The sequence below is a fragment of the Clarias gariepinus genome, chromosome 22 (genome assembly GCF_024256425.1).
Source record: "Clarias gariepinus isolate MV-2021 ecotype Netherlands chromosome 22, CGAR_prim_01v2, whole genome shotgun sequence".
In the NCBI taxonomy this organism is placed as follows: domain Eukaryota; kingdom Metazoa; phylum Chordata; class Actinopteri; order Siluriformes; family Clariidae; genus Clarias; species Clarias gariepinus.
The window spans coordinates 7897904-7912305 of NC_071121.1; the positions used below are offsets into that span (position 1 = coordinate 7897904).

A 14402-nucleotide genomic window follows, 5' to 3' on the forward strand; every position below is an offset into this window, starting at 1 on the left:
CATGTCGCGCCGCTGAGCTAGTTATCATTTTCAGTTTGCGGTTTTCTGGGCAGCCTTTCTGGGTTTCTCTAAACTGAGCGTAATGTGCCAGGCTTGGCAATTAAGGCTCTTTAACACGGAAATGTGTGTTTAACCCAAAACACATGGCAACTCCTGTTCTTTCAGCAGCTAAGCAAACATTTCTTATGGCCTAAACCACTGAATTACAGTGTGCACTCACTGTCTTGTAAGCTGCCTGGGTGTTTTTTTTTTGTTTTTTTTTGTTTTTTTTCCTCCCCCCTTCTTTTTAAATATTACAGTGCTGTGTGGTGATAATGAGCCAGAAATCATTTTAAGTTTGTGCCTTTACAGCTGATGGTTGTATATTTTTTTATGGTGTGGCTGTCTAAAGCTATATCTGAGTTGTTTTTGATTTTTGTTTTGTGCCCATCTGGTTTGGTCCCCAAGAAAAGCCAGTGCAGCTCAAATCTCTGAAAAAGTCAAAGCTGACCATACTCGAGCATCCAGTGCACCATAGCCCCCAGTGCATGGGGTCCATCAGGTAAAAAGCCTAAGACACTAACCCAGTCTCCACACTACCCAGATCCCAATCTGATCGAGTACCCATGGGATGCTCAGGACAAATCTGGATAAAATCCAATTCACCTTGCAACCCTCAACACCCAAAGGCTTCGTCTGCTAACATTATTGTTAACACTTAACTTGTGGAGTCGTGCCCTAATGGGCCAAATCTGCCCCGGGGCACAAGGGAAATCTACATTGAATATTGGGCATCGTTTTTTGCTTCATAATGTTATGGCTGATTGTTGTCTATAAAAAATAATAACATTGTAATCTGAAAATTCATATATATATATATATATATATATATATATATATATATTGTTATTATATAATATAATATAAATAAATATATATATATATATATATATATATATATATATATATATATAATTTTTTTTTTTTTTTTTGGTAATTTAATTGAGTTAAAATTGAAGCTCTTATATACAGAATTCTGGCTTTATTACATTCAATTAAATTTTATTTGCATAGCGCTTTTAATAATTGTCATTGTCGCAAAGCAGCTTTGCACAATCAAAAGAATTATTGAAGTTTGTAATTAACGTTTGTAAACATCTACGGTGAAATATTTTCTTTTTTGTTTCATTTTGATAATTGAGGTTTAGAAATCAAGAGAATCAAAAGAATATTATTTTCTTATTATTTATTTTTTATATATAGAAGGAATGAAAGGTATGTGCTTTGCGCATTGCTTATGCGTTCAGGATACACCTGATTCTTAAACCATATTGGTAAAATATTCCATTATATCCTGTCAGAAGAAGGCAAAGAGACGCCTTTTGTGCCTTTTCTTCACCCTTAGAAGTCCTTCTGTATAACATTGAATTTAAAGTGCGGAATACTAAAATGCCGACTATGTTTAAAAAGCTGTTTCGCAGAATCCGTGTTACTAGGTAACCTTCATCCAATCTTGAGCTGTCCAGTTTGGCGGGCCACTGCAGCTCAGTGTGTACTTCATGCTGGCTGGAGTGAAACCCAGTGTGGTCTTTTGCTGTTGTAGCCCATCCACCTCTGAGACGCTTTTTAGCTCAATGTGGTTATGACGAGTGGTTATTTGATTTACCATGGCCTTCCTGCGCTCTGACCTTTCTTATCAACAAGACATTTCAGGCTGCAGAACAATTGCACAATTCTGTATAAATGGAATCCCAAGAGATCATCAGAGTCGGATCATATTTGCTTTATTCTGATGCTTAATGTGAACGTTTACTGAAGCTTGTGACCTGTACAATACCTGATTTATACATTACATTGCGCAGTTCGCCACATAATTGACTCATTGGGGATTTGTTTGAATGAGCAGGTAAAGATGTGTTCCTTTAAAGGGACTAGTGTGAATGTGTGGACATTTTATTATTTTTTTTTCCCTTTAGCTTTGGTTTTCTGTTTTATCCCAGTATTATGGGGAACACAAAACTACTACACAGTAAAAGCTTATTATTAAGTCGACCCTGTCGGTGGCAGTTTGGTATTTGGTTGTGCTATCAGGATTATTAAGCAGAGTTGTTGGACATTATCGTCACCGGCCCGGAATTTTCATATCTCCGTATCTCTGTTATAAATCCAGAGATAGTTCCCTTTATTAGAGGCTGCACGCGAAAGATTAGGAGCCGTTCAGCTAGCAGCCCAAACGCACGCCACTGGGGTAGCGCATAAACAGGCTGAAATGAATTGTACCACTGCTTTCATCGGAAACACTCCTGAGGGATTTAGTTTCAAGCTGATTCCACCGTAAATATACATGCATTACACAAGGAAAATATTATCAGGCAGAGGAGCTGTGAGTTAATTTGCATTCAGACCTTTTTAAACCGTCCTTGTTAAGATATTATCCATTGCTAATGGTCTGCAGGCATTTACTAATGTATTCAGTGCTTGCGCTGGCTGCCTGCTGCGTTTCTCTGTGTGTTCGAGTCGCTCTGAGAGGTGTTAATATTCTCCACAAGGACTGGCAGTGCCATAGAGGACAAAGTTAAAGAGGAGGAAGTAGAAAAGGCACCCATAGCTGAGCATATTGCGCATGGTCTTAGTCATCAGCGTCACCTGCTGCAGATCAGGGAGTCTCATGAATTCGAGTCTGTCCTGAGGCACTGCGTAGCTCCTGTTTGCAAATATTATTTAGATTTTTTTTTTTTTTTTTTTTTAATGTCTGCAAAGTGTAAGCTCGGCCGCCAAAGCAATTAATTTTTTTTTTCCACAGGTAAAATGAGCGAGAGGCACATTCCAGCCTTATTATGCTGGTGCCGTGGGGAGTCGGGGATTATGATGGTCGTAATGAGGTGAGGCCTGTAATCAGAGCGTCTTCACCAGGCCTAATGCGCTGAGCTCGGATCTGATGTGCCTTGGAAAAAAACACTTTATCAGAAAGGTTTAAGAGAAGATAGTTGTGCAACCTTAACCTTACCCGTGCCTCCCCCTTGTCTTTTCCACACCGTAAAATGTGTCTGATTCTTTTCAGATGCGATTCAATTAATTTCCCTTAGATGTAATTACATGTGAAAGGGACCAAGTTATCCGTTTCCACTCAACAGGGGGCCTCTGCTTGCTAACTAGCAGCCCCTGGTGAGTCGGGCATACTTAATTAGACTTTCTCATTTTTTTTCTTCTCCCCAGCCTTTTTGCTTCGTTTCCCCACCTTCTTCCCGTCTCGGTGTCTTCCTGGGAGTGCATGTGGACAGGGGGATTAAACCCTGCATATGAGGGCTGTTTGTTTGTGGACGCTTCAAAGCTTCAGGTACCCTTGTGAATCGGGGTAGGTTTACGAGACTTATTTCTCCTCGGAACAAGGCTCTGCGTAATCCGCTTGAATTTAAGCACAGGAGCCGCCCCACTTCAGGCGCCGAAGTAGTTTGTTGTTTGGGTCTTTGTGGCGAGTGCGGCGAGTGTAATGGATAGGGCATTTAAAGAGACCAAGAGCAGCCATAATTTAGAAGATTTTTTTTTCTAAACTTTACTGTCAATCTTTTTTACTGCCTTCTTTACTACAAATGGCATCAGCAACAACCTGTCTTTTAAGTTAAAAAAGAGGTGGATGATTTTTTTTTTTTTCATATTATTATTATTATTATAGGGAGTCATTTGCTATTCAAATGTTTGCAGGCCATTTCAATTGTCCATCATTCCGTGCAACAATTCATTCCGTTGCCAAGCAGTAGGTGATAACGTTCTTTTTAATAAAACCCCCCTGACTTGTGGCTGCCGGATGAATGCTGCCATTGTTGTGCTCGAGGCCTCTTATCAAGAACCTCTCTCCGGCTCAAATCAGTAGTCGGAAATATGGAAAAATATGTAAAAATGGCGTGATTAATTCCCTTTGGCTTTTTTTTTTTTCATGAGTTCATGAACTCTTTACACTTTTTCTGTGACTCTTCGTTCGCAAGTGGCCAGTTAAAGTTAGGGGAGATGTGCACTCGGTTGCTATAGCTCTTATCAGATGTGTTGTACTCTGTATTTCCTGATCAGGTGATAAAAGTGTGGCTTTTGTACCAAAACAGCGGGTGACTCATAGGTTTTGCATGAGCTACCTGCTCGATAATCAAAAAAGCTTTTCATAAGCCTGACTTCATTCTGTGAAACTCGTTTCTTTTGTACCACCGCCTGAAGCCAGGACCCTGAATGTGTCAGGTCTCCGTCTAGATTTTAGATGAATATGATGAAAAGAACTTAAAATTGTTTTTAAAAAGTTTTTTGTTGTTTTTCTGTTTTTGTATCTGCAGGCCTCCTCTGCTACCAATCGCATGCTGGAGTCTCAAAGCATCAGTGAGCTGAAGGCTGAGATCACTTCATTAAAGGGGCTTTTACTCAGCAGGTAAACACTCGCAGGGTCTAATAGACAAAGAACAGCGCGTTCACCATATTAACACTAATAATATGTCAAATATAGCTCATGATGCTATCACGAAGCCAGCATGGTGGCGAAGTGGTTAGCACTGTGGCCTCACACCTCCAGGGTCGAGGGTTGAATTCCCACCTTGGGTTTGTGTGTGTGTGTGGAAAGATTGAAATTGTGAGTGTGTGCAAGCTTGCGGCCCGTGATGCACTGGCATACCGTCCAGGGTATTACCCCTCCTTGTGCTCCTTTGGCTTTTGATCTTTTGATTATTGGACAAATTCTTCACTGAGTCCTGAAATATGCCTATGACATCAGGATAGAAAAACTTCATAGATGTGATGACCTGATCATTCACTACGTTCAGGTCGTCAGCTGACTTCTTCTTTTGTTGCCACATAACGTTGCTAAGCCTAGACCTGACCGACTGAAGCAACCACAGATTATAACACTCCCTCCAGAGGCTTGTACAGTGGGCGCTATGCATAATGGTGCAATATGTCATGAGCTTCCCTTCTTAACCTGACGTGCCATAATTTGACTCTTCGAAAAAACATGTTGTTTTTTTTAACCCGGGCAAAATAAAAAAAAATTTATATAAAATTCATAAATATGCCGAATATTTTTTTTTATTTACATAAAAGGAATATTACCACTAAAATGTCATACGGCATTATAAAATAAAATCTAAAAATATTATAAAATGTGTTTGGTTTTCCTCATGTTCTAAATGAAACTACAAACTGTTAAAAAACGACATTTGATTTAAAATAAAAACTACCTGTCTTAAATAATTGTTGCTTTATTAGATTAAACTTTGATCTATTAACCATAAACATTTACTGTATATTATGACCATGAAAATTCATTTCGTTTAGTTGACCTAAATCTAATCCAAATTTTTCCATTGATTAAATATATACAGTGAACTAAGTCTAAACTTAAATTGTTTATTGCACATTCGTCCAATGTATACTGGATTCTACTCCTTGCAAATTAAACAATACACCCGCCGCTCGGGATGTAGAATTTGTTTTCAGTTCATACGTCTCTGGTTCTCATTTTTCGTTTGTTTGAGTCCTGTATCCTTGTGGGTTGAACGTCTGACTCGTACATGTGGCTTTGGAAGAAGAAATGCAAACATCTTTACAGTTCACCGGCAAGCATGTTCCTGTCCGGCTATTTAAATGAAGCCTGCCAGGCATGAATATTTAACAGCAGCTTTAATGCTGCTCATAAAGTCTTTATCCTGATCTTATTGCTTTCAGGTGTGGGAAACATTTCTAAAGCTATAACTTTCTTATAACCATGTGTCTTGCACTTTTGCAAAGCCTTCTCTATGAGTGTGGCATTTTGCTAATCTAATGTGTGAACATAGTTATATGTTCAGAATTGGGGTAAAATTGTTTAGTCAAACTGGATGTAACTAGAAATGTGGAGGAATCTAGAAAACTCAGCATCTTCTGTGGAGTCGCAGAAAAAGTTCATTGGTGTTTATAGGATGTGCTGACTTAAAGCTGAGTAAGTGATCTCTAGTCTTAGTAAGATATGAGGAACCCTAAAATTGGGACAGAAATGTTTGGATGGAATGTCATGTCATATATCATGTTTTTCCCACGCTACTTAAAGTTGGTCATAAGAGAATGACTACGGGAAATCCACAGCTGATGCTTATTACTAATTGTGAAAGTTTTCGGTGATTCCCAACAGACTTAAAGGAATGTTTGTAAGTTTTCAGGCGAATCTCTACCTACTGCCGTTTTTAACGTATACAAAATTACCACAAACAATAATTTCAACCTCTTTCATGAGCTAAGAAAAGAACAAACAAAAAAACCTCCTGACTCAGAACTTGGCTCCAATGAAAGTTTAAGGGCAGTTGATGAATATCAAGAGCAGGGGTATTCAACTTAAGTCTGTGAAGCTCAAACTGTGTAAATTCTTCGAAAAAAGGTCCCGATAAGTGACTGAACTGGAACAGGAAAATTTGATGCTTAGTGACTAATGCGTGACTATAAATAAAACTGAACAGGTTATGTTGTGTTTCATACTGATGATTCACGTTACCAATTTTTGCCACAGAATAGATGAGACATCTCGTAGTGGGTAATAAACCCATAGCTCAGGGTTATCGAGTGACAGATACGTGTTAGCGGAGATGCCGAGTTCAAATCCTAACATTTCACGTTCTGAGGATGATCTGCTCTCTCATCTGCAAATTTCACTGTTCATCTCTAAGTTCATGTACTGTATGTGGTAGAGGGTAGATAGAGGTTGCTTTAGTCTAACTTGAACAGATTTTTATAAAGAGCCAATATGACAGTATGTGTCCCAGATGAAGCATGATTAAACCTTTACTCTCTCCTGGTTGGTGGCTGTCGTATGATGTGGAGGAACTGGCTGGTGGATGGGAACTGGCAAAAACGGAAGGAAAAAAAATCCCCTTTAGTCAAGCTTTTCGAACATGTTGCTACTATACTTAAAAATGAAAATGAAAATAAATTAAATAACCAAATATCTAATAGTTTGTGAAACCTACTTTCAGCTAAATCATTAACAAAAATAATCGTGCTTGCAACAAGATGCAGCAAAGAACCTGCTACATAAGCCACAATGTTGCATGTATATATAAAAAATGACATTCAGTATGTACCAAATGCTGGATTTGATCTGCATAAAATGCTGTGCTAGTTCCTAAATAAGTCCACGGCTCTCCAGTTGACGGCCCTGGGTTTAAATTCCTACCAGATCTGTTCTCATGTAGGTTTATTCAGGTCTCGAGCGAATAGAATACCAGCGAATAGACTTTCCCGTTACTTATCTTTTATGATGGTTTTGTGGTTTCCAAGCAAACTCTAAACTCTCGCACTCCCTCGGTTTACTTTGAACTTGGTTGACTTTCAAGTTCACATTTAGTAAACGTTTTTGTCTCATTATCCCTTTACGCACAAATGCATAACTTTATAATGTTTCCTCCATAAATACGGTGCATTTATGTAAATCTACTTTGTATGCCATATATTTAAGCCATATCCCCTCCATCACTTTCATTTCTGTTTTTGCTGTTTTGCCAAACAGAATGTCATTGTAGACTCCTATCTTATGTATGAACACTCAAGAAAGGCACTTAGTCATAGCTAATAGTCTAACAAATACGAAAAATCGTCTCCACGTCGTCTTTTCCTTCTGGAAGAATGTGTTAACCAAATTTGGAGCTTAACTTTCAAAAATACTACTTTCAAATGAAGAGGGGCTTTCTTCCAAAATATGTTTCACAAAGACGTCAAATGACTCCTTCGCTGTCATTTGATTCCGCATGTTGATGTATTTCCTTCCTAAACAGGAAGTAAGAAAGATGTGTTGAATTGCTTGACTGACTTAGCTGATAACCGAGAGTCTATTACTCACTCCTGCTTCGAGAGAAACAACATATTCCAGAAGAGAGGAATACCAAATTTGGGTGAAGAAATATTTATGGATATTGCTTGGTATATAACTGTGACTCAGAACATGTTCTCCCTTTTCAAACGAATAAACTCCAGCCATTTTTATTCCTAAAAATAGTGATTGCTGGGAAGGAAAATATTATGGAAATATCTCTTTGCATTTTTGTTTTTATTGAACTATATATATTAAAATAAAAAAATAAGTATTAGCATTTCACTGCATACTGTGTATGACTCTGTATGTGACAAATAAAATTTGAATTTGAAATTTAAAAATTTCTCCAAAACACTATTTGTTTCTTATGGTGTCATGGTCTGTAACGCTAAAAAGATGTGTTAACGTAAACCCAAATTTTTTACTACAAATTGGAATAATGGCCCAATTGGGATTGAAAAACAAATGCATCAATCGAGATGCTCTGACTTGATCCGACCTGGTCAGAATGACTTGTCGATGAGAATGACGGAATGATGTTAACCTTTGATAATCCATTCAATAGGTAAATGTTAGGCATGTAAACATTTAAACCGATCATTTCTCTCTTGTGGGAATAAATAATTCTTTCCTGTTTAACATTAAGTGATATACGTTATAAGGTAACATAAGTTTCTCTTACATTCACAGCGTTTGGCAAACATCCTTATCCTTAAGTGGCTTACATGTTCTTGAACTTAGAACCTTCCAATGATTAATCCAATTCCTTAACCACTGGGATACCCTGACTGTATCTTCTATTGCAGGTTCATAACTCTCTCCCAACAGTCGTTTTATCTACTGGGTTTCTGGATGAAGAAGGGTCACTGATCAGCTCATCATTTCACATCTAATCTATCAAAGATGAGACTGAATTTTTATAAGCAATCATAATGCGGAAGGCAGCGGGATTCATCAGAAATGATAAGAAGCCTCAACCCAACCTAAAAGTTGTTTTAAAATAAATAAATAAATAACGAATAATAATGCTTCCAGGCTGCCGGAACAACTTTGCCCATATTATATTCTCATAAAATGCTTTGAGCATGTACTGTATACATGCATCTCCACGGATCAGCGTCCATGTAAACATTTAAGTCCGCCTCTCTAATTGGGATGATTTCAATCAGATTGTCCATGTAAATGTAGTGGCTGGTACAAGATGCTCTAAACCATCAAGATAACTGTTTCTCTTTTATTTTTTAATTTGGTTTTTTGGGGGGGTGGTATGAATGCATGCAGTATGTGCAATGTTGTTAAAGGAGATAAGGTTAAACATCTGGGACATTTCTGTAATTTAGCAACAGTCATTTTGTATATTAAGTTCTGTTGGGATTTAAAAGAAATATTTGTCTCGTCAACATAAAGCTCATGAGCAACCCCCTTCTGCCTCCAACAGAGCGACTTGGTTTCTGAAGTATGTTAATGAAATCAGGAACAAATAACAGATCTTTTAATTCATGCTGCTGGAAATGTCAGTGCTATCACTCAAATAACTGCCTTAAATTTTGGAGCATCAACTCTGTTTGTACTATGAACTGTGATTAATTCCTTGTGTCGTTTTTAACGTCGATGAGCTCATGATGTCCTTTTTTTTTTTCTCTAAAAATCGGTATAAATAGGCAGTTAGAGCTGAGAGAGAGAGACGTGGGCTGGTCATTGTGAGAAGAGGCCTCTATTTGATTTGTAAAGCTTTTATCAGATTAGTTGTACTATTGTACAATAACATACAGTGAAATAACATCTCTATTAATTCATGAAGCTTGAATTGTGAGTGCAGTTGTACTTAAGTGGCTTGGGAATGAATGTGGCATTCATTCCAGCTAACGTGAATAAAACGGCTCAATCTCAAGGACACGTCTCTAAACGGAGCTGTTGGTACTTACAGAGCTGTTGGAAATCACTCCGTAGGCGTTACTAAGAAGCCATATTATTTTAATTCACATCCATTTAAACCATTTATAATTTCTAAGGAACCGTGTATACAAGGGATGTTCAAATCAATCCGGGACTTTGATTGATGCAGAATACAGTTTTGAAAGATTCCTCAAGCATGATTAGACTGCCTGCTCCATGTCTGAAACACTGGCCTCCCAGGAACTCCTTTAAAGGCAAAACATGTGGAAATGGCTTTCAGCGAGGTCAGGACTGTACAGGGATGTGGCAAAAACAACCACCTGAGTTCCTGTAATGTGCAAATGGTGTCCGTGAACGATTGTGTGTACAGTTTCCACAGACAGATGCGTCTCTTGTGCTGGTTTGGCACAAGTCATCAGGCGTTCACTCGCTGAACATTCATGGGAATGACCGGAATGGGCACCGCGCCACCTCGGCTGGGATCGTCATTCACGGACGTTTAGCCTTCTTTAAAATTTGCACCATTCAAATGTTTTACTGTGGCTAAGAGTCTAATCACCATACTGTGCTTGAAGTCTTCTGTAAATGTCAATCGTTTTTACATCTTCATTCACGAGAAATGTCCCTGCAAGTCCTGGTTTGATTTCAACACTCCTTGTGTATTTGTAAGTTTAAGAGTGTTTACCAACCTTGGTGATTTCTAATTAACGTAAAGGAAACTTTTAAGGGATTTCAGTGTAATCTCTATATACGTCACACACATCTGCAGATTATCTAGAATTATCAGAAAACTATTGCAGCAAGAAAACAAACTTGACTCTAAACTAGGGATGAGGGAAAGAACCTGAGAATTTAAATATTACGATGCATATATGATATATTGAATGATGGGGGGTATAAGATTCAAAAACACATCTAAAGTGCCAGAGAGATACACCAGTCAAACATAACATGAAAACAAACAAAGAGACTTTTATATTTTATTTTTTTAACCAGAAAATGTCAGTTTTTAGGGTAATACTCTTCCCTGCATGATGTTGTTCTTTACATATTTAATCAAACGGTGGCCGAAGAGGTAAAAAAGCTAAATAAGGCACAGGTATTTCCGTTAGTCGAGGTCACTGATCTTTTGATTATATGCTGTTGAAATTATCATATATCTAAAACAATATTGAATATCGAGTCTTATCGAGAAAAATGATATCATCCCATCCCTACTCACAACTGGCTCACTGGGTTTAAGGAAGTCAAATCTGAATAGGATGCCAGGTCAAATCGGTGAATGCAGGTTCACACACCCATTCACACTTAGGGGCAGTTTATTATGGCGGATCCACAGACAGGCATGTTTTAATAGCTGGGAGGAAACGAGAGAATCCAGAGGAAGTCCACAGGAAGAACTTGCAAAGAAACGCCACACAGATGGTAAACCAAGCTCAGGATTGAACTTAGAAACCCTGGAGCTGTGACGCAGCTGTGCCAATGTGCTGCTCCGACTCTGTGTTATTGTTGTTATTACTGTTAATAAATGTTTTAAAATATGATTTATATACTGCAAAAACCAAAACAGCAACTGGAATTGGAGAATATAAAACAGAACGATACCTGCATTTGATTTTAAATAAAGTGTGACACAACTTTCTTTTATGCCTACATTTGTGCAAAAATTGTCCAACATAATTTCTCGAAAACAACTTCCGTAGCTGTTATTGTCGTTCGCTTTAAGTTGAGTTTCATTGTTTTGTTTTTTTTCCTTTTCAAACCTTGACATGGTCCAAAATTATGCTCCCTACTGTACTCCCCCTCCCAACACACAAGCCAGGGATTTATTGTTTTTTCCTTGCTCAATCCAGATGTGTTATAAAATGCTAGAGAGCATAAATTTTGGCCCTCTAGCACTGGCCAAGGTTTGTTTTGGCCTTCTTTGAATGTATTTAATATACATTTTCTCACTTTTTCACTTCCTCTCTTCCAGGAGACAGTTCCCTGCCTCTCCGTCCCTCCCCAAAATCCCATCCTGGCAGATCCCTTTGAAGCCTGGAGCCCTGTCCAACTCTCCCTCAGTCAACCACACCAACAGCAGCAGCGACATCTCACCTGTCAGTAACGAGTCGGCCAGTTCCTCTCCCGTAAAAGACGGCCACAGTTCTCAGGGCAGCGCGTCAGGCTCTCATGGCTTGAACGGAGATGCCGGTCTGGGCTCCATGCTCACGCTTGACCTGAAGGACCAGGTCCGCATGGAGGTGCAGGGAGAGGAGGAGAGGAAAGAAGACGAAGAGGAAGAAGAAGAAGAGGAAGAAGAGGAGGATGAGGAGGAAGAGGAGGACGACGACGTAGCCCATGTGGACGAAGAGGAGCACTTGAGCGTTCAGACGGAAGACAGGAGAGGGGGAGATGGACAGTTTAACGAGCAGGTGGACAAGCTGCGACGTCCTGAAGGGGCCAGCAACGAGAGTGAGGTGGATTAGGAAAGAGCTTTTGCTGATTATTTGGCTTAATTTTTTTTTTTTCAAAAGAAAATAGCTTTTAATTCAATCCTCTCGTCCGCCCCTTTTCTGTTTTGAAACACAACCACATACTTCACTAGGAAGCAGCGAATAGCGTGTAATCTCATCGGTTGGGTTCAATGCCCTCATGTCGTGAATTTTCTTTTTAGCATACACACTCAAGTAACAGCCCAGACGCTCTTGCGTGCCTGGGCAAGCACAGTTAAGTAACATAAAATGTGGAATTAGACGGTGACAGAATTATGATCTCTGTATTATTAAGCAAACATTGTGTGCTCAGCCATTTCTTTCATCCCTTCAGACTAGTCATTTCTCCTAAGAATAGTAACTGTGGTTTCCTTATAACATACAGGGAAAAAAAAAAAATCTCTGTACTGTATCTGTAATACTGTATACCCCTGCTTGTTACCACAGCGGTATCTAATCCCAAAAACAGAAGCCAACAGCAACAAATCATGAACACCAAAGAATCTTTGCTAGTCCCGTGACGTAATTTTGACTTTCCGGTTAGCTCTGTATCGCAGCCACCTTGACGTCCATCTACTTGTCTGGACTTTAAACATCTGTTTGTTGTTCGCCGTGCCCTCTCAGCATAACGTAACGGCGAGCCGCAGCAGCCAACGCGTCTGGGGAAGTCCTTGTAATTTCCGATTAGAGTGATGATAGGTTTACTTCCTGGTGGTGTTGAGAATAGGAGAGCAGAGGAGGCAGATAAACACTGTTTTTAATGCTCTCTGGATGAGTGAGGAACGCAGACGGAGACAGAATAATGTCGAAAAGAAGAGCGCCTCTCCGCTTGTGTCTCTCCCGTTTCCAACCGGGCAGCTGATTAAGTTTATGAAGTATGTTAATAATCAAATGATCGACAAATAACAGATGTATTAGTTCATGCAGCTTGAAATGTCAAGAAGGCTAAAATCACAAATCTAATACCAGAAGCCTGTTCTATTGTATTATATTACATGACAAAGCCTCCAGTCCAAATTATACCGGCCTCCCACAGTGAATAATCTTAACATGAAATGGTGCCGGGGCTTTGTAATTAAACCATGTAAAACAATGGATGCTTCAGCAGAGGTGCCGACAGTCGCTGAGCTTTTCTCTTTGTGGGGATTTTTCTATCCAAGTCCTGAAGATGAAGAAAAAAAGGGGGAAAAAACCCACAGCTGATGCAAATGGAGAGTAACATATGAATACATAACTAATAGAATTACTCATACGCCAGCTGATGAGGGGGGGAGGGGAGAAAAGAAAAAAGCAAGAAAAGATCCTGGAGAGAAAATTAGAGATGTCTGCTCCTTACTGACATTTTCACTTCTAACAAATTGCCTTCAGAGTAATGTGATTATGGCTCAAGCAGGTGAAACGTTGTGGGCTGTGGCAGCGGTTGCTGAGCCGCGCCACCGTGGAGGATCTCCGCCAGCCTGACGACACGCATCTCGTTATAGTCTAGATTAGAGTTGACTTGACCAATGGACTATCAAGAGGTATTCATGTAATATGTGATCGTGAATAAGAACCTTTATTCAGCTGATATACTGTAACGCCAGGTTTTAACTTCCAAACCATTACTAATAAAAGGTCTACATGTGTGTGTGTTTTTGTGAGTGAATTAACTTAAACGGTTGAGCATTAATAGTGACTAATAGTGGAGGAAGCCTGGAAAGTAGTGGCACATACCATAAGCTTGTGTGCACTTGTTCATACCTATTCATTTATGAGGAATTGGATCAACTGATGCGGCCTTCATGTTATAGCGTGCGGCGGTGAGTATTGTGGGTATGATGCAATGAAATCCTGATTCTGAGCGATTTTAAGAGACAAGATGTACATATTTGTAATAAAATCGATTTAAGACCTTCACTGCTTGTCTTGTTTCATTGTTGTGACAGAATTTCCAGGGCGTCTTACATGCAGCTTTAGCATTCCACAATCTACATAAATTTAAAATTAGCATTGCTTTAGACTCTGCATTAGTATTCATTGATCTTTAAAGACAGTCTAGATACTCAAGATGGTTAGTAAAAACTAAACTAAAAATAACGTATCACTTTGTAAGGCATTGCTGAGAAGAGTGGCATTCGCAGATCCCAGAACCGAATTCCGTGTAAAGGCAACTGTTTGCACCACAGTTTTACCCTGGACTTGGACGGTTCACTTTAAATTTCCCAAGTGATCAGCAGTCTTGTGCTTTTTCGATGGGGTCT

General features: G+C 39.2%; 1 protein-coding gene across 2 annotated transcripts in view; it reads left to right on the forward strand.

Moving 5' to 3' along the window:
* Nucleotides 1–14402, forward strand: part of pex14 (peroxisomal biogenesis factor 14) — a 114148-nt gene that overhangs the window by 87660 nt on the left and 12086 nt on the right. Inside the window, exons 8-9 of one of the 2 annotated variants that reach the window (XM_053482695.1) lie at nt 4299–4390; nt 11664–12147. In XM_053482695.1, coding sequence (XP_053338670.1) covers nt 4299–4390; nt 11664–12147 — 576 coding nt within the window. Of the gene's footprint in view, nt 1–4298; nt 4391–11663; nt 14059–14402 lie in introns of those variants that run through there. The other variant, XM_053482696.1, reaches the window with a different exon arrangement.